Consider the following 22,321-nt stretch of genomic DNA (forward strand, 5'->3'; position numbering starts at 1 on the left):
CAAAAAGCATAACCGAAACAGTTCTGTCTGGTACAGAATACGAAACAAAACACATCTACCCACAAACACTGGTTGGAACAGGCTACCTAAGTATGGCTCCCAATCAGAGACAACGATAGACAGCTGCCTCTGATTGGGAACCACACCAGGCCAAACACATAGAAACACAACAACATAGAAAAAAGAACATAGACTGCCCACCCTAGTCACACCCTGGCCTAACCAAAATAGAGAATAAAAAGCCTCTCTATAGCCAGGGCGTGACAACCTGACCAAAGACAGGGACTTTTTACTTGGATTAAATGTCAGGAATTGTGAAAAACTGAGTTTAAATGTATTTGGCTAAGGTGCATGTAAACTTCTGACTTCAACTGTATAATTAAAGACAGAAAAGGTTAATGATAATACTAAGAAATTGTTTGGATTAGTAATAATTGACTTTGAACACACGTGTATAGTTCTATTGTCTGACATTTTTCCATTTATACTATTGTTTTGCTGTTTGTCACATTAGAAATAATTGAGGGTGAGTCATCAAAAGTGAATGATCATATCCTTAAAATGTTTACTAATGAATGTAGCAACAGTTAGGTAGATACAAAAACCATATTCAAATATATTGGGCAACTCTGATGCCAGAACACCAATATGCCATACAGTAACACCAGTGACACAATGTGAAATCAATGACAAACATAAGATTATTTCAAACAAATTTTATCAATTTATTAGTCATATTTTTAATTTCTGCTGGATCATGCCTTCTGCTAGGTGAGATGGTGCAGGGGATGGGGGGCTCCTCTGCCACATAGAGGACACTTGCTTGTGTGACCCCCGAAGTGAACTGACTGGATCTCTGAAGCATACTTGCAAGTGAAGTTCTCACTGAAGTCTATATGGATCAGGCAATCCCTGAGGGTCCGGTAGATGCTTTACTGCCATCTAATGTTGAACAGATGTCTCCTGAATTTAAAGAGTCTAGCTTGGAATTGGGTCACCAGCTCTTCCTCCGTTATGGCTATATCCAGTGATTAAGCTGCTTTCCTCTTGTTCTTAATTTGCTCTGTTGTGCTCTATCTTCCCCAGACACCCCTGGGTGAGCGACACCTCTTTGTTGGATTGCTGTCTGGCCGGTGGTACAGTGGAGTGTTCACATTCTTGGCATTGACCATAGGCACATGTCTTTGAATTGTTACAGACTGTGCTATCTGCCATCTCCTCCAGATAGCTGGAATGTGAAAGACCAAGTTTGTGCATTTTCTCCACCAAAAATGTATGTTCTCATGATTCTTGCACTGGCAGGTTTCTCGGTTTCTCTCCTTCGGTGTCACCACCCAAAATGGTCCCTCTCTGCAGAAGAAGGCATATGAAATGTTTTGCCCATGCTCAGCAAAACATTTATTGTGGAGGTTTTTCCAGGAATCACAAAAGAGCCTCCTCTGTTTCTTAATTTTTCTTAGTGTGATAGTGTTTTTCTTGCCAGGGGTTTGCCTGCTGACATCATATCTTAGGTAGAATTGTCGTACAGCTCTCTTGTTGATTTCAGCCAAGCTTGTTTGTCGAACTCTGTTTCGGGGCTTCCAGGCTTTGTATGAAAAACCAATTCTCTGCTCACACAACCTTTTGAATTTGTATTTCTTTATCAGCTTTCCTGTCAGTATATTTACAAACCCCTGTTTGGCTTTGTCTGCTTTGGCTGCTTTGTACTTTGCTCTTAGATCCCCCAAGAGAGCATAATGGAAGTTTAGAGTTGTTCGAATTGATGAAGAGGCCGGGCAGCCTTGTAGAGTGCTTCTCGTCTTCGTTCTTGGACAGTCAAGGTCTTGATTTTTAGCCTGAAAACGGTGACAATGTTTTTTGTATTTGTGGTGTAGTCTTTTGTACTTTTCCAACTTCTCTTGCAACTCCTGACGTTTTCTTCTGCCTATCTGTGCTTCTCTACTGCGCACTCTCCGCCCTTGGATTCGTTGTCTGTAAAGATGTAATATATAATTGTATTTTATTTCCAGTGTAAGAAGCATGCAACATAATACAAACATGAAATCCTACTCTGCCATGCCTATCCACAAAACTACGCAGCTTGTTAAAACAGTATATATCAATTCTCGTGCCATGTGACAAATATTGTATAGGCCTACTTAAAGGGATAGTGCATCTGAATTACGAAATGACACATTGGTTACCTTACCGTGTAAGTAGTCTATGGACAAGGTATGACAGCAATCAATGCATTGGTTTTGTGCCACAAATGCAAAAGAATTAGCATTTGAAACAGTGGCCAGGTAAACAAAAGCATGGCTTGCTGTCATACCTTGTCCATAGACTGCATACATGGTAAGGAAACCAATATGTAATTTTGTAATTTGGGTGAACTATCCCTTTAAGTAACTCTGTAGATACAGAGTACATGTGTCTTCCTACAGACAGATTGTCTTAATTCTGACCTTGCAATACTGGGTTCACTGTCTGGAGTGGATGGGGGGGGGGGGGGGGTCAACACTGTCGTTCTTGCTCTCAACCTCTCTGTTTTGCCTGTCTGACCCACCATTTCCTTCGCTCCTGTCTTTTTTTCCTTTCTGTGAGATCCTTCACTCTCTTTTTTGACTCTCTAAATCCTTTAAGTAAGTCTGGTGTTTTTGTTTGAGGTAGGCTGCTCTGCGGTGTGGGTCAGCATCCCTGCACTGTCTTTAGAGTCTTTGCTTTTCAGCAGCACCTAATTTCGCCATATCTAACAAAAGGAAAGCCATATTATGTGATTACAATATTGAAACAGTAATAAAATGCAAATAAGTATTTTTTAATATAATTGTTGAGGGGTTTATAAAACATTACGTTGAGAAAAAAGTTTGTGGTGTTATTGATTGTCACTGGCATTATCGTCATGCCACTGGTGTTACCAGCAAGAACAGAAACACCGGTGACAAATCTGCAGGCAAGATGGCATATCTAAGATGGCGGCCACTGTATCTCAAACCACACTTCTTAAATTGTAAATAAATCACTTAATCATGCAATTTTATCAATAATTTTAATCCAATTTCCTTTCCCCTTACTATAAACTGTATAACACCAGTGACACATCTTAAGTCCTCGCATGAAATTACCAAGTTAATCATCAAATTGTTAACATATGAAGAGAGAGTGCACACTCACCATGTGCTTTCAAAACAGTCCCATCTCCAATGAACCTTCAATGACCCAGGAAGAATTTGGCAAGATAAAAAAGTGGTGGTTTTTATATATTTTAACACCAGTGACATGAAATTGAGGGACAGATATTACTTATATTTTAGGTTGTCCACTAAATAACTATAATACTTTCATTTGTATTATGACATTTAAAGAGGGAGAAAAATATATTTTTAAACTAGAAATATGTCACTAAACCATGACTCCTGACCCGAGGGACAAGCCAATTTCATGGTACTGACCGTGCTCTACAATATATAGAAAAATAGTTTGCAATATAACTGTCTTACATATGTTTTATTAATAATAAAAGGTCAATAAAAAAAGTGTTTCCCCTGATGATTAAGGCAGGTACAGGAAAGCCACCATTTTCGTAGAATGACCACTATCACTACTAAGCTATAGAGATGCATGCATTGTCATATTCTCTTGATGAAACGCTATAATTCATGTTAAATCATGTTAGTTAAGTATTATAAACTGAAGTACACGTCTTCTGTCCAGTAAGTGGACAAGTTTAAAGACGTTGTTATTATTTAAGATCTGCATGGATTTTGTTATATTTAGTCTTCTTTGGGGTTAAATGATAAAGAGACACATAAAACTCCCCTGTAAAAAAAGGGTTATTATATAATGTATATCATTTTGCACTAGACTTCAGTATCCTGGGTCTGTGCAGATAAACGATATGTAAGCACGTTGTGTTATGTTACTTGAAAACATAAAATGTCTCTACTTTCGGTATGTATTTTATTATGTAGGCTATTACTATTGCGCATTGTACATATATTTAACTGTATTAAAAACTACAATACTGTGGTATATTACTCGTCCTATTCATTTCAACTATCCCTTGTTATCTTTGTTGGTATGACTCGGCATGTAGGCCATAACATAGCCCTCGACAAAGCGCAAAAATGTTATTTCATTTTAATTGGTAAGAAAATGTATTCGTACTCTATATATGCACGGAAAGCGCTCTAATCAAGGTGCACCCACCAACTGTTACCCCAAAGTTTAAAGGTGCAATAGAATTGTAATAGTTCGCCTAATTTCAGTTTGTGTGACAAAACAAGCAATGCGCATAGTGTAGAGAAGCCATGTACCATCTAAACAGCTGTGGAAATATATTGTCAATAACCAAAATATTGTATTTTCAGCTGTTTGAAGCTGGTGTACAAAACCGAAAGTAAAAGACGCAAAAACTAAACTTAAGAACCGGAAGCATATAAATAATTAACATAGAACAGATCAACTGCATCTTAGACTTTTGCTTTCAATTACAATTACATATCTATAACTCATTTATATTTGTATTTGGTTGGGTCTCCCAAAAAGTTACATATTGCAGCTGTTGGATTTGGATAGGCGCTTGGACTGACAGTTGTGAGGAACAATCGCGACCCTGCAGACAACAAAAAAATCGTTGCGACCCATCAAATGGGATAGTCTCTGCTGCCCTCGCGCGGTCTTTTATCGTGATGATTTGAACTGAATGTGCCATTGACGGAAGTTCTTAAACAGTTTAGCTAGCTTTTCCTGTGTAGGCTGACACAGACAGCTTCTCGCGGAACTTATCATCTGTAGTGAGTTGTGAAAACTAGCTAACCTCCTAAATAAACATTTAGATGTTTGTTCTGTTCCACAGCAAAAACAGGTAACTACTTTCTTTGTATGCATTGTCAGTTTAACCTAAACAAACATGTTCGCCTAAATAGCGCACAGGAAGCCTGCAATCAGTTATGAGAGAGACCGCTATTCAAAGAAACGGACTCATTTCATTGTCAACAAAACAACTAATTTATTTGGCTAAGCTTTAGAAGTACACTGAGGAAATTACATTATTTTGTAATGTTACAGCCTATGTAACAAAATGTAGAATAAGTGTTTTTAATACAATATTTCCAGTGTTGGAAAAAGTACTCAATTGTCATACTTGAGTAAAAGTAAATGTAATTTATAAAATTACCTTAAGTATCAAAAGTAAAAATAATTTCAAATTCCTTATATTAAGCAAACCAAACGGCACGTTTTTTTGTTTTTTAATTTACAGATAGCCAGGGGCACACTCCAACACTCGGACATAGTTTACAAACGAAGCATTTGTGTTTAGTGAGTCCGCCAGATCAGAGGCAGTAGAGATGACCAGGGATGTTCTCTTCATAAGTGCGTGAATTGGACCAGTTTCCTGTCCTGCTAAACATTCCAAATGTACTTTTGGGTGTCAGGGGAAATGTATGGAGTCAAAAGTACATTATTTTCTTTAGGAATGTATTGAAGTAAAAGTAAAAGTTGTCCAAAATAAAAATAGTAAAGTAAAGTACAGATATTAAAAAAATAAGTAGTACTTTAAAGTATTTTTTACTTAAGTACTTTACACCACTGATAATTTCTAGCTAGTATAGGTTACATTATAACTTCACCGGTAGGCTATTCCTTGAATTTACGATCTGTCAAAATCATGTTCCTTGATCTTGCTAACCGGCTGCAATAGCATGCTACCCGACTGAGTCTGCATATTGCTATCCTCACTGCACCAGGTGACTTGCGCCAAGACAAGCTCAACAAAGAGCCAGTCATCATTATCATCATGTCGGGAACACAATCGCAAGCTACAGCCTCCTCCCTCCAGATATGCAGGTAAGCGAAACGATGCGCTGTGTTAAGAAATGTAATTTATATGTTTCTGTATCTGTGACATATTGGATGAGATCCAACGAGTGTACTGTAGAGAGCAGTTCAACTACCGGTTTGCATGCACATTTCAAAGCGGCCCGATAATCCGCCAAATAGATTTTGCTCTCGGTTTATTCCGGCAAATGTTGACTGCATAGAAGTCACATAAGGACGACACACTATAATAGGGACAAATACTGTTCTTCTTAGTACAATACAGAACGACTACCGGCAGCTGAGCCTCAAATTGTACACGCGATCACATGTTGTGTGAGGATCTTTTCGACAATGATGCTTGGATATGACGGACCGGTACAAGATGCGTAGAGGCAAACAAGGACATCTTAAGGTCGTCCTGGGGCATTTTTAGTATATTTGCGAGACCCCTGTAAATCACATCACACAAGTAGGCCTAATACATGAATAAATAATTAAACTCCCAAATAACCTCTCGCTATTCAGTTTGAATGGGCAAACGTCAGACCAGTGTGTGCTGACTAGTATAATTGTATCCGTTTTAAATCGTCTCCCAAACAGTTCCGTTTGCCGTAAAAAGTAAACAGAACAATAAAACATGGGCAGATAAATTATAAATTCCCGTCGGCGGTAGTTTTGTTAATATTTGCATTGGCTTTTGTCGCAGCATTCATCTTATCAAATGCCTTTGCTGAGTCTTACAATGTAGTCTACAGCAGCGTCCATTTGCACTGCATTATGGTTCTGTATTATCATCCTCCTAAAGGTAGAAAGAAGCATTGCACCACACCAAGAGAGACAAAGGCATTGCTCAATATGAACATGTCCCATGAAGAAGAAAAATGGCAAGACTAGCCTATACTTAACACTGATTGCTAAAATGCTTTAATAGTTTGTTATAATCATGAATGTCTTATTATAAGGCTTATTATCTTACTATAAGGATACTAGTGTTATGTATTTCTATGTAGCAGCTATTCAATTGGACACCATAGCTGCTTGTTAGTATCATTAGCTATAAAATGATAATACAACATTGTACGTAAGATGTAGTAGGCTACAATGCTTTATGACTCTCACATACTAAAACAATTATTAATGTATTAAAATCATCTTGGTCCTACTCTGGAACATTCCATTGCAAAAGCGGAAATCCAACCAACTTCACCTCCCTTTCGGATCATAAACCAGGGTGGAGCAGATCCATGACATAGCAACACAGTAAATGAGAGTGAGTAGTTTCTAGACATGTATCGGCCATATACGTTTATCATTAGCCAAGGCTCCTCCCCTGGCATGTGTTTACACTTGGGTCAGTCAATTTGGAGGGAAGCATTTTTACTGGATTGTATGGAGCAAGCATGTCTGTGACTACTGCCAGGTAAGAGAGAACAATGCCATGTAGTGCTTAGAAAGTTCAAATTAAAACCTTAGAGTCGGTCTGATACTTTACAGGCAGTCAATGCCGCGAGGCTTAATCTGCAGTAATGTGATTGTACTTTCTTGTCATGTTGGTTAAAATGTGTCCGATAGTGTTCGGTACAAGTTATAAGTTCTTATTTTAGGTACTTGACCAACCAGACCGTAGGGCATGACTACACAAAACCTTGCTCTCCCAGCTTTGGCGTTATCTAAATCAGATCAAATCTATTCTCTGTTGTCGATGACTTCACTAAGCTTAGACAATAGACTATTTGAAATCATTCAAATAATTGTAGCGTTTGCTGTAGTCTGCCTGGAGTGCCAGGTGGGCAGGGTTTGAACTCTTGCGACTATTCTATTTGTTTCATTGTGCCAGGCAAACACAATCAATCCCAGATGAAGTATTTTAAAAGAGCGCAGGACACATAGCCGTGCGGGCTGACACTTTATATTAAGTTCATCTTGTGCCTGTGTAACACTGTAATTACTCTAGTAACAACCTTGTATTCACATGCTGTTATATGCACTGTTTTGATTCAAATGATGAAACAATGCTTTTTGTGACCCTTGTGTCAGAAGATGACACCAGTGTAAAATTGTAAGATATCTTAGGGCAGGGGTTCATAAACATTAGACATGGCAAAATGTATGGAATTGCAAGAACATTTGCTTTAAAACAGTCCAATTTCTCTGCACCCCATGACAAAATGTGTAGAATTGCAGGAAATAAGCTTTAAAACCTGTATAATGTTCTCGCCGGCAACAAGATGTATTTTACATTTACTGTACTTTTCACACCATCTGTCAATAACGAAATCTCAAAATACTCTGGATACATTCAGTAACATAATAATATTTATAGAAATCTTGGAGTAGGTGCAAGATAAGAAAAATGGATTACAAGGGTTTGAGTGAGAGGTCTAACTGGTGTCTCCAAGTGGCCACACACCTCTCCAAACTGCACAGTTACTAAGTCATTTCAATGCACTTTTTTGACTCATGGAAGAGCCTTCAACTATAAGGTGCATTTTTGAGCTCTCCTAGCTTTGCCATTGAGGAACTGAAGCAAGCACACTTGTAGTTCCCACCATCACACAATTACTGTTGTTTTTTTACGCAATCCAAAAACGTTCCATTATAAATCACAATCCGGGCCAGATGTGCATCATCTGAATGCTTATTCTTTTGCAACATGACTAGCTAAGTTATAAAATACGATCTTACAGTGTTAGGCTTTCAAAAGGCACTTCAGAGTAACAGATTGTCATTTTAGTGCTCATAGAATGGAGTCATGAGTGCATTCAAGTGTGTGTTCCGCAGCTAATTGTCTTCACAATACAACGGACATGGGCTCATTCTGTTCAGGACAAGCCAGGGTATAACACATGTCATCTTTGTAACTGTGGATCAAACATAGCCATAATAAACATTGATACTGTAAATGACATTCGTTTTCAAAAATGGAAACGTGAAGTACACATTTGGACTCATGGGTGTGTGGTTTGCTTCTATGACATCAAAGCGGTATTTGTTATAATCCTCAACGTCTCTTCTTTCAGAACACATCGACTCCTCTCGATTTACAGCATTTCCCTCACTCAGACAAAAACACATTTGTAAATGTAGCGCAATTAGCCAGAGGGATGGGGACATCTTCTTGTAGCACACGTGGTGCTAAAGTTTATAACTGCTGTCAGTCAAAACCCATACAGTGCTGTGAAGCGGAGAACTTGAGCTTTAATGTCATGTATAGCATGTTACTGTACAGCCACTGCATTCCAATTTAGGCGGTTATCAATGCCAAAATCTGCCATTTTCAACTCGTATACAGGATGACAGTGGATGTCAGTCAAAAGGGCTACCAACCAGTTAATCCAATAGCAAAAAATACAAGATACATGTTTCTGAAAGTAATATGCTACTGTACTGTAAATTACAGTACATTACACTGTTTTAACATTAGGTTAGACACTTGTACTACCCATCAACATTTACTGAAAATAACATTTCCATCATTTCTATACCATGTGTGATCAAAGGTGTGATCATTGAAGATCTTCCACAATCATTGATGCATGAATACATTGTATTTTTCAGATATAATTACAACGTGGGTGTACTGTAACAGATGAAATTAAACAAAGGAAACAATTGAAAGAAAGAAACTAGTTAACAGGCAGTAGTTTGCTGTCATGGCTGTTGAAGGAAGTGGACCAAGGTGCAGCGTGGTCAGCGTACATTTTCTTTTATTATAAAAAATGACGCCAACAAAACAACAAACGAGAAAACAACCGTGAAGCTAAAGGCTATAGTGCCAACAAACAAAGACAACTTCCCACAAAGACAGGTGGAAAAAAGGGCTACCTAAGTATGGTTCTCAATCAGAGACAACGATAGACAGCTGTCCCTGATTGAGAACCCTACCCGGCCAAAACATAGAAATACAAATAATATAATATAGAATACCCACCCCAACTCACACCCTGACCAAACCAAAATAGAGACATAAACAGGATCTCTAAGTTCAGGGCGTGACAGTACCCCCCCTCAAAGGTGCGGACTCCGGCCGCAAAACCTAAACCTATAGCGAGGGTCTGGGTGGGCATCTATCCGCGGTGGCGGCTCAGGTGCGGGAAGCAGACCCCGCTCCACCACTGGCTCACCCCACTTTGGTGGCACCTCTGGTGCGGGGACCCTCGTCGCCGACCCCGGACTGGGGACCCTCGTTGCGGGCCCCGTACTGGGCACCCTCGTTGCGGGCCCCGGACTGGGCACCCTCGTTGCGGGCCCCGGACTGGGGACCGTCGCTGGAGGCTCCGGACTGGAGACCGTCGCTGGAGGCTCCGGACTGGGGACCATCTCTGGACTGGGGACCATCCGGACTGGGATCATCACTGGAGGCTTCTTGCCATGGATCATCACTGGAGGCTTCGTGCCATGGATCATCACTGGAGGCTTCGTGCCATGGATCATCACTGGAGGCTTCGTGCCATGGATCATCACTGGAGGCTTCGTGCCATGGATCATCACTGGAGGCTTCTTGCCATGGGCAGTCTGGTACGTGGAGCTGCCACAGGGCTCACTAGGCTGGGGAGACATACAGGAGGATTAGTTCTGGGCGCAGGCACAGGACATTTGCATCAAGCCTGTCTTGAGCATTTGGCCAAAGGTTCTCATCCATATTGCAGTGAATGTCCTCATTGTTGATGCACCTAGGGAAAAACCTTTTGGTATGGGGAATCCAAGCCTGACATTGGTCTGGATTGATGTCATCGCATGACTCATCAATGGACATGCTCATGTGGATGGCGATCATACACCTTCCAACTCCGTTCTGAAAATAATTCCTCGATAGGGTTGAGGAAAGGAGAGTATGGGGCCAGGTATAGGGTCAGGAATCGGGGATGGACTGGAAACCATGCCTGAACCACCTCTGTATGATGGAACCTGACATTGTCCCACACAATGACATAGGTAACTCCTTCACCTTGACAGGCCTGCTCAGTCTCATTGAGGAACTCAATGTAGGACCCAATACTACTAGGGATGCATTGGTGTATTGGTGTATTAGATATATTGGTGAACATATCGGAATCGGCCGATATTAGCTAAAAATGCCAACATCGGTATTGGCCAGATGTCTAGTTTAACGCCGATGTGCAAAACCGATGTCAAAGCTGATGTGCATACCTATATAATGTAGGTACATGACGTAATACTCGGTGACACCCACAGAACACAACTGGGAAGAGTTTACGCAAATATTAGCGTTGTAGCTCTTATCGCAGGACTGTGACTGTGTGAAATCACCTCCCCAGTCAGCCTATTGTTTGTATTGACATTCATATTGCACTGTACAGCTTTACCTAAGGATTGGGGATCAATGAAATGGCGTATCAGTCTACTCAATACCCACAATATTTTTTCCCAACGTCCTCCTCAGAGTTATCAGACTCCAAAACATCCACCCAGTATTGTTTTTCCTTGGGAATAGTGTTCAATACACATAGATTGACAATAAATGTGGCTCAATTCACAGTTGTTTCAGAGTCCCGCAATAATAGCTACGACGCTAATGTTCTCTGGGTGTCACTGAGTAGACTGATACCCCATGTCATTGATCCATAATCCATAGGTAAGGCTGTACAGTGAAAAAAGTTTGCCCCCAATGTAATTCTAAAGTATAATACATCCAGTGTGATTTCAACAGATATTTGTCAAATTAACAAATTATTGTCTTTTGTTGATTTTATATAAGAACATTCCAACCTTGTTTAGCATGATCTATTCAATTATGGCATAATTCTACTGTCTGTATTCATTTGCATTACTGTCAGTGACATACTTTTATTTTGAAGGCTAACCGCAAAGTCCACTATTCTGGCTAATCCTTATTGTGGCTGGCTTCACATAGATGGGTCCGACCATTCATTAATCAAATAAGAACTGTCTTATAAATTAGGGTTATTTTAGATGATGACAACAAGCTATATAGTTAGCTAGCTATAGCTACTGAAACAGATTATGTCGTTTTGCTATGTTTTTGGGGAAGAACATTGTTTGCATCCATGAGCTAGTTAGCTTTTTTTTAAATGACCAGCACTGTAGGTGCGCGAGACAACTTTACCAGCATCATAGCACACGTATCGATGAATCGTTGTGACATATGAAATAGAGTGATAGTGTAATCAATGTGTAATGCCTACGTTGAAAATGTATTAAGGTGTTAAATTATTATGTGTCGTGCAGTCATATTCAGGTCCTGATTGGTCAATAAGCTTATTTGACACGCAAAGACCTTAACGGCATTTCATAGTGTGAGAAATCCTGATTGAGAATGAAATGACTGAACAAATTAACAACAAAAGAGCACAGCAAGTTAGTGAAAGAAATAGGTTTTGATTAGGTTTTACTGGTAATGGGGAAATATGTAAATGCCAACAAAATAACGTTTTGGTCAGTGTGGTGTGTGTGTAACCTTTATTTAACTAGGCAAGTTAAATAGGCAAGTCAAGGACAAATTCTTATTTACAATGATGGCCTACCCCGGGCCAAACCCGGGTGATGCTTGGCCAATTGTGCACCTCCCTATGGGACTCCCAATCAAGGCCGGATGTGATACAGCCTGGATTCGAACCAGGGACTGTAGTGACGCCTCTTGCACTGAGATGCAGTGCCTTACACCGCTGCGTCCATGTGTGTGTGTTAACTATTTAACTGTACTAGAATGCTTAAAAGGCCACAAAAATGTTAAATATCGGTTATCGGTATCAGTATCTTTTTTTTTTTGCAAGGAAAATATCGGATATCGGTATCAGCCAAAAATGTAATATCGGTGCATCACTAAATACTACACCATCTTCGGATATTGCACTTGAACGGTCGCCCATTGGCCGATGAGGTTCCACTAACAGCGCTGAGTTTTGGCCAAGTTGAAGCCTGCTTCATCAATAAATATGTATTTGTGATGTTTCACAGCAGCATCAAGCTCCAGCACCCTGTAAAAAGAGATGTGGGTTAGTTCTTTTCAATTACAACATGATTGTGAAGTGATCTGACAGTAATCTTACAGTATACAGTGGCGCTGTACTTGAACATACTCGACCCGCAGTTGTTGCAACCGGTCGTTGTTTCTCTCAAAAGGCACCAGGTAAATCTGTTTCATAAATACCCTGTGTCTTTTCAAAAGGCGGTTGATTGTAGGCAGGCTGATGGATGCCACATTGGCGAAGGTGTCATAGTTGTCCTCAATGACCTGTTTTATTTTTGTCAGCACGATATCATTCCTGGCCCTCACCATTTCCACCACTTCCCGCTCCTGCACATGGCCACCACCATGGAGTCTTCTGTCATTCTGAGGGTAGAAAAGAGTATGGTCAATCTGTCATTAGAATCAAATAAAATTTTATTTGTCACATGCGCCGAATACAACCTTACAGTGAAATGCTTACTTGCAAGCCCTTAACAAACAATGCAGTTTTAAGAAATATATGTGTTAAGGAAAAAATAGATAAGTAAAAAAAATAAGAAATAAAAGTAACAAATAATTAAAGAGCAGCAGTAAAATAACAATAGCGAAGCTATATAAAGGGGGTACCGGTACACAGTCAATGAGCGGGGGCACTGGTTAGTCGAGGTAATTGAGGTAATATGTACATGTAGGTAGAGTTAAAGTGACTATGCATAGATAATAAACAGAGAATAGCAGCAGAGTAAAAGAGGGGGGACAATGCAACCTGTCTGGGTAGACATTTGATTAGCTGTTCAGGAGTCTTATGGCTTGGGGGTAGAAGCTGTTGAGAAGTCTTTTGGACCTAGACTTGGCGCTCCAGTACCGCTTACCGTGCGGTAGCAGAGAGAACAGTCTATGACTAGGGTGGCTGGAGTCTTTGACAATTTTTAGGACCTTCCTCTGACACCGCCTGGTATAGAGGTCCTGGATGGCAGGAAGCTTGGCCCCAGTGATGTACTTGGCCGTAGGCACTACCCTCTGTAGTGCCTTGCGGTTTGAGGCCGAGCAGTTGCCATACCAGGCAGTGATGCAACCAGTCAGGATGTAGAACTTTTTGAGGATCTGAGGACCCATGCCAAATCTTTTGAGTCTCCTGAGGGGGAATAGGTTTTGTCGTGCCCTCTTCATGACTGTCTTGGTGTGCTTGGACCATGATAGTTTGTTGGTGATGTGGACACCAAGGAACTTGAATCTCTCAACCAGCTCCACTGCAAACCCCGTCGATGAGAATGGGGGTGTGCTTGGTCCTCCTTTTCCTGCAGTCCACAATTATCTCCTTCATCTTGATCACGTTGAGGGAGAGGTTGTTGTCCTGGCACCACACGGCTAGGTCTCTGACCTCCTCCCTATAGGTTGTCTCATCGTTGTCAGTGATCAGGCCTACCACTGTTGTGTCATCAGCAAACTTAATGATGGTGTTGGAGCCGTGCCTGGCCGTGCATTCATGAGTGAACAGGGAGTACAGTAGGGGACTAAGCACGCGCCCCTGAGGGGCCCCCGTGTTGAGGATCAGCGTGGCAGATATGTTGTTACCTACCCATAATCACCTGGAGGCGGTCCGTCAGGAAGTCCAGGATCCAGTTGCAGAGGGAGGTGTTTAGTCCCAGGGTCCTTAGCTTAGTGATGAGCTTTGAGGGCACTATGGTGTTGAACGCTGAACTGTAGTCAATGAACAACATTCTCACATACAGTAGGTGTTCCTTTTGTCCAGGTGGGAAAGGGCAGTGTGGAGTGCAATAGAGATTCCATCATCTGTGGATCTGTTGGGGCGGTATGTAAATTGGGGTGTGTCTAGGATTTCTGTGATAATGGAGTTGATGTGGGCCATGACCAGCCTTTCAAAGCACTTCATGGCTAAAGACGTGAGTGCTACGGGTCGTTAGTCATTTAAGCAGGTTACCATTGTGTGCTTGGGCACAGGGACTAAGGCTTGAAACATGTTGATATTACAGACTCAGACAGGGAGAGGTTGAACATGTCAGTGAAGACACTTGCCAGTTGGTCAGTGCATGCTCGGAGTACACGTCCTGCGAATCCGTTTGGCCCTGCGTGTCTGTGAATGTTGACCTGTTTAAAGGTCTTACTCACATCGGCTTTGGAGAGCGTGATCACACAGTCGTCCGGAACAGCTGATGCTCTCATGCATATTTCGTGTTACTTGCCTCGAAGCGAGCACAGAAGTAATTTAGCTAATCTGGTAGGCTTGTGTCACTGGGCAGTTTGGGGCTGTGCTTCGATTTGTAGTCTGTAATAGTTTGCAAGCCTTGCCACATCCGACGAGCATCGGAGCCGGTGTAGTACGATTTGATCTTAGTCCTGAATTGACTCTTTGCCTGTTTGATGGTTCGTCGGAGGGCATAGCGGGATTTCTTATAACCTTCTGGGTTAGAGTCCCGCTCCGTGAAAGTGGCAGCTCTACCCTTTAGCTCAGTGCGGATGTTGCCTATAATACATGGCTTTTGGTTGGGGTATGTATGTACAGTCACTGTGGGGACAACGTCATCAATGGACTTAGGATGAAGCCAGTGACTGATGTGGTGTACTGCTCAATGCCATCGGAAGAATCCTGGAACATATCCCACTCTGTGCTAGCAAAACACTCCTGTAGCTTAGCATCTGCTTCCTCTGACCACTTTTTTATTGACCGAGTCACTGGTGCTTCCTACTTTAGTTTTTGCTTGTAAGCAGGAATCAGGAGGATATAATTATGGATAATTATGGTCAGATTTGACAAATAGAGGTTGAGGGAGAGCTTTGTATGCGTCTCTGTGTGTGGTGGTCTCGTGTTTTTTCCCCTCTGTCTGCACATTTAACATGCTGGTGGAAATGAGGGAAACAGATTTAAGTTTCCCTGCATTAAAGTCCCCTGCCACTAGGTGCACCGCCTCTGGATGAGCATTTTCCTGTTTGATTATGGCCGTATACAGCTCATTGAGTGCGGTCTTAGGGCCAGCATCGGTTTGTGGTGGTAAATAGACAGCTACGAAGAATATAGATGAAAACTCTCTTGGTAAATAGTGTGGTCTACAGCTTATCATGAGATACTCTACCTCAGGCGAGCAAAACCTCAAGACTTCCTTAGATATCGTGCACCAGCTGTTGTTTACAAATATACATAGACCGCCACCCCTTGTCTTACCAGAGGCTACTGTTCTATCCTGCCGATACTGTGTATAACTCGCCAGCTGTATGTTATTCATGTCGTCGTTCAGCAACGACTCGGTGAAACATAAGATACTACAGTTTTTAATGTCCCGTTGTTAGGATATACGTGCTTGTAGTTCGTCTATTCTATTATCCAATGATTGTACGTTGGCTAATAGGACCGATGGTAAAGGCAAATTACCCACTTGTCGCCGGATCCTTACAAGGCACTCGACCTTCGTCCTCGATATCTCCGTCTCTTTCTCCTGCGAATGACGGGGATGAGGGATTTGTCAGGTGTCTGGAGGAAATCCCTCTCGTCTGACTCATTAAAGAAAAAATGGTCTTTCAATACGAGGTGAGTAATCGGTGTCCTGAGTTCTAGAAGCCCTTTTCGGTCATAAGAGATGGTGGCAGATAACGCGAAAAAACACACACAATAGCACAATTGGTTAGGAGACCGTAGAACGGGAGCCATTCTCTCCGGTGCCATCATAAGAATACAAGATACATACAACACGTAGTATATTATATTGTGTGAATTTACATGCATTCAAATATGTCATTTTGTGGTAAAGCATATTGCATATTCTGCAAACTGACCAATTTTCTTTGCGAATTGTAATGACAGAATTGACCGCTGATTTCTTTAGGTTAGTATGAACCAACCTTGCAGCCTCTGCCATGGTAAGGAGTCTGTTAATAACATTTTGGATACATGTTTACTGTAGGTGATGCATTTGTTACATACAATACCTCTCTGTTCTTGTCAATATCAGACTTAGTTTACAGTAAATTTGGTCCAGCTTACTACTTTAAACATCTCCAAGAGGCAATGTATCATCTTAACCCTGTAGATGCTCATTCAGTTAAGCCGTTTCTCGTATATTTCAGCAATTCATTCTCCTTAATCATTCTCCTTACCATATTAATCGAGAAGACGTCACTGGAAAACAAGTGTATGTGGAGTGGCTGCCAGGAACAGCTGTGTGTGTGTTTGTTTCACAGATACCTCTCTCGCTAGGTAGGCCTGTTGAGAGGACACATTGGGATGTGTTCATTAGGCATCAAATGTAAGAAAACAGACTTAAACTGATAGGTACTACCTTGGATTGTCCAATAAGGAATGAAAATGTTCATTTTCTGTTTCAAAACATTTTAAAACATTTTGCTTTAGTGTGCCCAACTGAACACGACCCGGATGTAGTATTGGTGATGCTGAACCTCAGTCAGTCATATGCTTTTAGTACCTGTGTACGTACCAAAGCTTTCAGTGTCTTAATTACATCAATGATGCACTTTCATGGGACAGGAAGGATTTTTCGAAAGCACGCAAAATGTTTGGTCGTTTGCCATTCCCCGCTTAGGTAAACTGTTTTGTATTTTGTATTTTGCATGTTGTTGTTTCTTTTTGTGGCATGTCAGCTGGACATGGATTTTTCAAAGGAGAATCAGCACCACATTATAGTCGTTTGACGATGATTTAATTAACACTTTCTACACCGATCTGTTGACTTATTGTCTGTTATAGTCTCTTATAGTCATACCAGTTAGCCTACATGGGATGATTAATGATAGCATAAGAACTTTGTTCCACTTTTTAAGCAGTTACTTTTCAAAAGAAGGGATATACAAATTTAACGTGGAACAGAATTTAACACAACACAGGATAATTTTGAGCTGTATTAAATGCTTTGAAAAACTGGGCCCTGGAGTGGCATTTTCCTGGGAGAATGTGTAATGTTGTGATTGCTATGGATTTAAAAATAGCTTTGATCTAAGAGATTCCAACTGGTTCTCGTCCCTATCAGGTTTCCAGATCCTGCTATTTGGTTCTTTGTTAGAAGGAGGAAAGTGTGTGTCACTGTGTCGAGTCATAAAAGAGAGATGCTGAGATTAGAGACACGGAAGTACTGGGCTTCATCTGGTTTATCATAAACCCTGGACACACACATAGGCAGACACACACACACACACACACACACACACACACACACACACACACACACACACACACACACACACACACACACACACACACACACACACACACACACACACGCATTACATTTGATCTTAGTGTAATGCTGACAGATGTTATTGTATTACCTTTACACATGCCAATCATACCGTACATCTCTTTCCTGTAACTCTTTATTAAAATGACTATGATTATGACATTTACATTGCCAGATCCAGTGAAAGCTCAACCTCCCTACAATATTTCCTGTCCTGCTCTCCAAATATGGCAATTGCCATGGCAACCACATGGAGAGGGAAGCTCTTATTGGCCAAGGTCCCATGGGGATGGGCAGTAGCGCGAGTGCTAGGAAGCCAGTTAGTCCGGAAATCACAACAGAGGCGGGGCCAGTGTGACGGTGTCAGAGTATGATGTCATTGTGGGTTGTAACAGGGAGATGAGTAGTGAATGAAGAGTAGTGAATGAAAAGGAGAGAGGCTGATGGACTGGCCACAGACTGGTTGTATAGACAGACAGACAGACAGACAGACAGACAGACAGACAGACAGACAGACAGACACAGACAGACAGACAGACAGACAGACAGACAGACAGACAGACAGACAGACAGACAGACAGACAGACAGACAGCAGGAGTGTTAACATTGATTCTAAGTCAGTGCACACAGGTTTCCCTCAACCAGCAGACTGGAGATGGGTCCCAAACAGCAACTCAGCAGGTAGAGTTGACGCACACACACACACACACACACACACACACACACACACACACACACACACACACATACACACACACACACACACACACACACACACACACACACACACACATTTTTTCCCCCAGAGGCCATGATCATGCTTTGTAGCCTACTTCTTTGAGTGAGTTATGACTACCTGTGTCCTTTTGTCATTTAGTCAGTTAATTAAGTAAAGAGACAGGTTCAGTATACACTAACCGCCATTGTGATTACAACGCTGATTTTTTAACATTGCACACTATTGGTCATTAGTTTCTCCCTATGACTTAGTGATCAGTCATGCATTGCATGAATCAAAGTGAGACGAATTGGAAGTGCACTTGGCTCTTCTTACTGGCACGGATTTCACTGATAGCTGCTTTATTAAGGAATGTTTTACTTGCAATGACTGTGATATGTGGTTGTCTTACGTACCTTAGTTGAATGCACTGATTGTAAATCACTCTGGATAAGGATGCCTACTAAATGACCAAAATGTAAAATGTCAATTTATGATTGTGAAATAATGTTAAAGATTACTATCAGAAGTAGCAGGCTTACACAATGTGGATTTGTATAAGACTGTCCTATTATTTGTGGTTGCTTATCTGAGATGTATGTGTGTTGTGTGTGTGTGTGTGTGTGTGTGTGTGTGTGTGTGTGTGTGTGTGTGTGTGTGTGTGTGTGTGTGTGTGTGTGTGTGTGTGTGTGTGTGTGTGTGTGTGTGTGCGCGTGTGTGTGCGTGCGCGTGTGTGTGCGTGTGCGCCGATATGTAAGGTCATGGATGTGTACGGTCTGCATGAGTGAGTTTGTCAGGAGTCTGAACAGTGTTTATTGACGCTACATCCTGTCTGTGTGAGTCTGTGTGCCCACTATCTGTCCTAATGACACATTCAAACAGAGCAGGCCATTAACTCATTGGGGTGTGTGATGTAGATGGCTTTTTAGAGGGAGCACACTTCAGTGAGGCCTGTGAACAGAAAGAGGAAACGTAGGAGCACACTTCAGTGGGGCCTGTGAACAGAAAGAGGAAACGTAGGAGCACACTTCAGTGAGGCTTGTGAACAGAAAGAGGAAATGTGCCACCGTTAGTTGGGGAGTCAATCTGACTTAACTGCTATGGTACTCCTAATTTGTTGGGAGACAGAAAAGCTCAGTCCATCTGGCCAGAAATAGTGGAGATTTGCTTTGTGACTTCCATGATTAATAGCTGAGAGAGCTGTTTGTGTGTGTGTGTGTGTGTGTCCGTGTGTGCGTGCGTGCGTGCGTGCGTGCGTGCGTGCTTGCGTGCGTGATCCAAACAAAGTATTCAAATGCGTGTATGAATGTTTGTACAGAATGGCTTTTGTAGCCCTCTAGCTACAACAAACTTTCAATTTAAAAAAAACTCTTAACTTCACCTCATATTCAACTAATGCATCAACATTCACAGAGAGAGAGAGAGTTACTGTACTTTATTTATAGTGCAGAAAATGGTTTTGTGGAAACAGCTAGCATGCTGACGAAGTGGGATCTAATGATGAATGTAGCACCAAGAAAAGTCTGGGGAAAGTCACCGAAAAAAACTGTAGCACTGCTCTTTTGTCAACAGTACCTACCTGTCTACTGATCAGTTGATCTAACCTTCTTATTGAGACTGTCATCTATAGACGTTACTGCAACTGTACTGGTGCAATCATGTATCTATGTAGGAGGCAGTGAAGAGAACTTCCTCATTTGAGAACAGTAAACCATTGTATTCTTCTATTCCTAATGCTAATTTGTGATGCTGTCCATTTCTGTCTGTGCCAGGATCATGCGTCCCGATGATGCCAACATAGTGGGCAACGTGCATGGTGGCACCATCCTGAAGATGATTGAGGAAGCTGGATGCATCATAGGAACACGCCACTGCAACACGCAGCCTGGGGTACGTGTGTGCCTGTACGGAACTGGGTAAAGTGTGTGTGACTGATTTGCACCAGGAACAAGCATTGGCTGCTAAAGCTGTGAAACGTTAGCCCTAAGTTGATATTTTATAGTGCTGGCACTACCAGCATATCTGAAGGCAAAATGTTCCTCAATTGCAGTTTTATTAATAGAATCTGTCGTCTTACTGCTTGGCTAGAACGAAAGCCTGCACATACCACACCTGCCCTCTGCCTTTTAATAAGAAGCCCCATCCCTGTCTTAGAGTCTACTTCACCTGAGCTGTACCTACCTCGTCAGTTTCACCGGTAGCTTCCTTTTGATTTGCATCCTCATGTTATTGTCTTATACATTCTAGCACATTCTGAACATGTTTTAGTAATGACAATCATCTGCGTCACATGCCGTGACATTTTTTTCTTCCATGGGGCAGAGAGAAAGATTATAAGAGCACTATTAAAGCTAATCTCATGCTATTTTACACATTTTGCCATGATGCTGAGAGAAAATGTTGCTGTTTTAGAGCTCAGGGATTCTTGAAAGACGGGGACAATCTCAACTTTTTCCCCACAAATATTTGTCTTAAAGGGATACTTTGGGATTTTTGCAAAAATACCCTTTATCTTCTTTCCCGGAGTTAGATGAACTCGTGGATACTGTTTTTATGCCCATGTGTCCAGTATGAAGGATGTTAGAGGTCGTTTTTACTAGCATGTTAGCAGATAGATAGACTTCCAGTCATAGATAGACTTCCAGTCATTGCGCAATAAAAACAGAACCATTATATCAGATCTTTCGGCACTCTGACGGAGTTGATGTTAGATAAAAATCGGAGTTGACAGAAATTGACATTTTCTTCCTATTTCAAGTGGTTTGTATACACAGAAGCAATTTTGTTTTTCCTCAGTTGAATTACGACTCTAAAACCGAATTAAATGTAACATATTTGAACCAAAATTCATATTCTATCTTAATCTATTAGGCAGAAGGAGTTGACAGTTTATGGTTGTGACCATGGAGATTCCAATATTGTTTGTTTAAATCTATCAAAAGTAGAGAACTTTACAGACCATTAGTGATCTCGTGGCACTACATGTAATGAGGACATGAATACGGGGTCCTTATGGTATAGCTGGCCCTGCTCATTCCTGATTAATTCAGCATTTTAAACAAATCTGACAGAGTTGACCAAATCTCCGTTAGAATGAGACCAAGGCGCAGCGTGGTATGCGTACATGCTCTTTTAATGAATGAACACCGAACACACCAACAAAATGAACACACCAACTGTGAAGCTATACAAACTCGTGCTGACATGCAACTACACATAGTCAAGATCCCACAAACACAAATGAGGAAATGGCTACCTAAATATGATCCCCAATCAGAGACAACGATAAACAGCTGCCTCTGATTGGGAACCATATCAGGCCACCATAGAAATACAAAAACACCTAGATGACCCACCCAAGTCACTATCACGTCAGGGCGTGACAGAATCGCAGTTTTGAGGGAAATATTATTTAAAGTCACAGAGGGCTATTGCAAGAAACTACATAAGATCATTTTCCAGTTAATATCCATTATTGCCAGTTTTCTTTCATTTTAAACACTTTTTTGGAGAGTTTGAAATTGAGATCCTTTGCTCCAGACAAGGGCATTTCCAGGCGAAGAGCTGACATGGAAATTAATCATATATAAAAACTAATATTTTCCCTTATAACATTCCTCTAAATGTACATTTTAAGGTCAAATAATGCATAAAAAATGTATTTT

At 41.2% G+C, this 22,321-nt stretch overlaps 1 protein-coding gene and 1 long non-coding RNA gene across 6 annotated transcripts in view; one reads left to right on the forward strand and one right to left on the reverse strand.

Moving 5' to 3' along the window:
• Positions 1–701: 701 nt before the first annotated feature.
• On the reverse strand, positions 702–3,211 carry LOC139557140 (uncharacterized). The gene is made up of 2 exons (XR_011671343.1): positions 3,154–3,211; positions 702–1,971 (listed from the first exon to the last, which is right to left on the reverse strand). It is a non-coding gene; the product is annotated as an uncharacterized lncRNA (long non-coding RNA).
• Positions 3,212–4,692: 1,481 nt separating this feature from the next.
• Positions 4,693–22,321, forward strand: part of acot7 (acyl-CoA thioesterase 7) — a 70,887-nt gene continuing 53,258 nt past the window's right edge. For 2 of the 5 annotated variants that reach the window (XM_071371545.1, XM_071371547.1), the window contains exons 1-3: positions 4,693–4,846; positions 5,730–5,829; positions 20,429–20,546. In XM_071371545.1, coding sequence (XP_071227646.1) covers positions 5,780–5,829; positions 20,429–20,546 — 168 coding nt within the window. In that variant the 5' untranslated portion in view covers positions 4,693–4,846; positions 5,730–5,779. Of the gene's footprint in view, positions 4,847–5,683; positions 5,830–7,187; positions 7,223–18,357; positions 18,620–20,428; positions 20,547–22,321 lie in introns of those variants that run through there. The other 3 variants (XM_071371546.1, XM_071371549.1, XM_071371548.1) reach the window with 3 other exon arrangements.

This window comes from Salvelinus alpinus, chromosome 28 (assembly GCF_045679555.1).
Source record: "Salvelinus alpinus chromosome 28, SLU_Salpinus.1, whole genome shotgun sequence".
Lineage (NCBI taxonomy): Eukaryota > Metazoa > Chordata > Actinopteri > Salmoniformes > Salmonidae > Salvelinus > Salvelinus alpinus.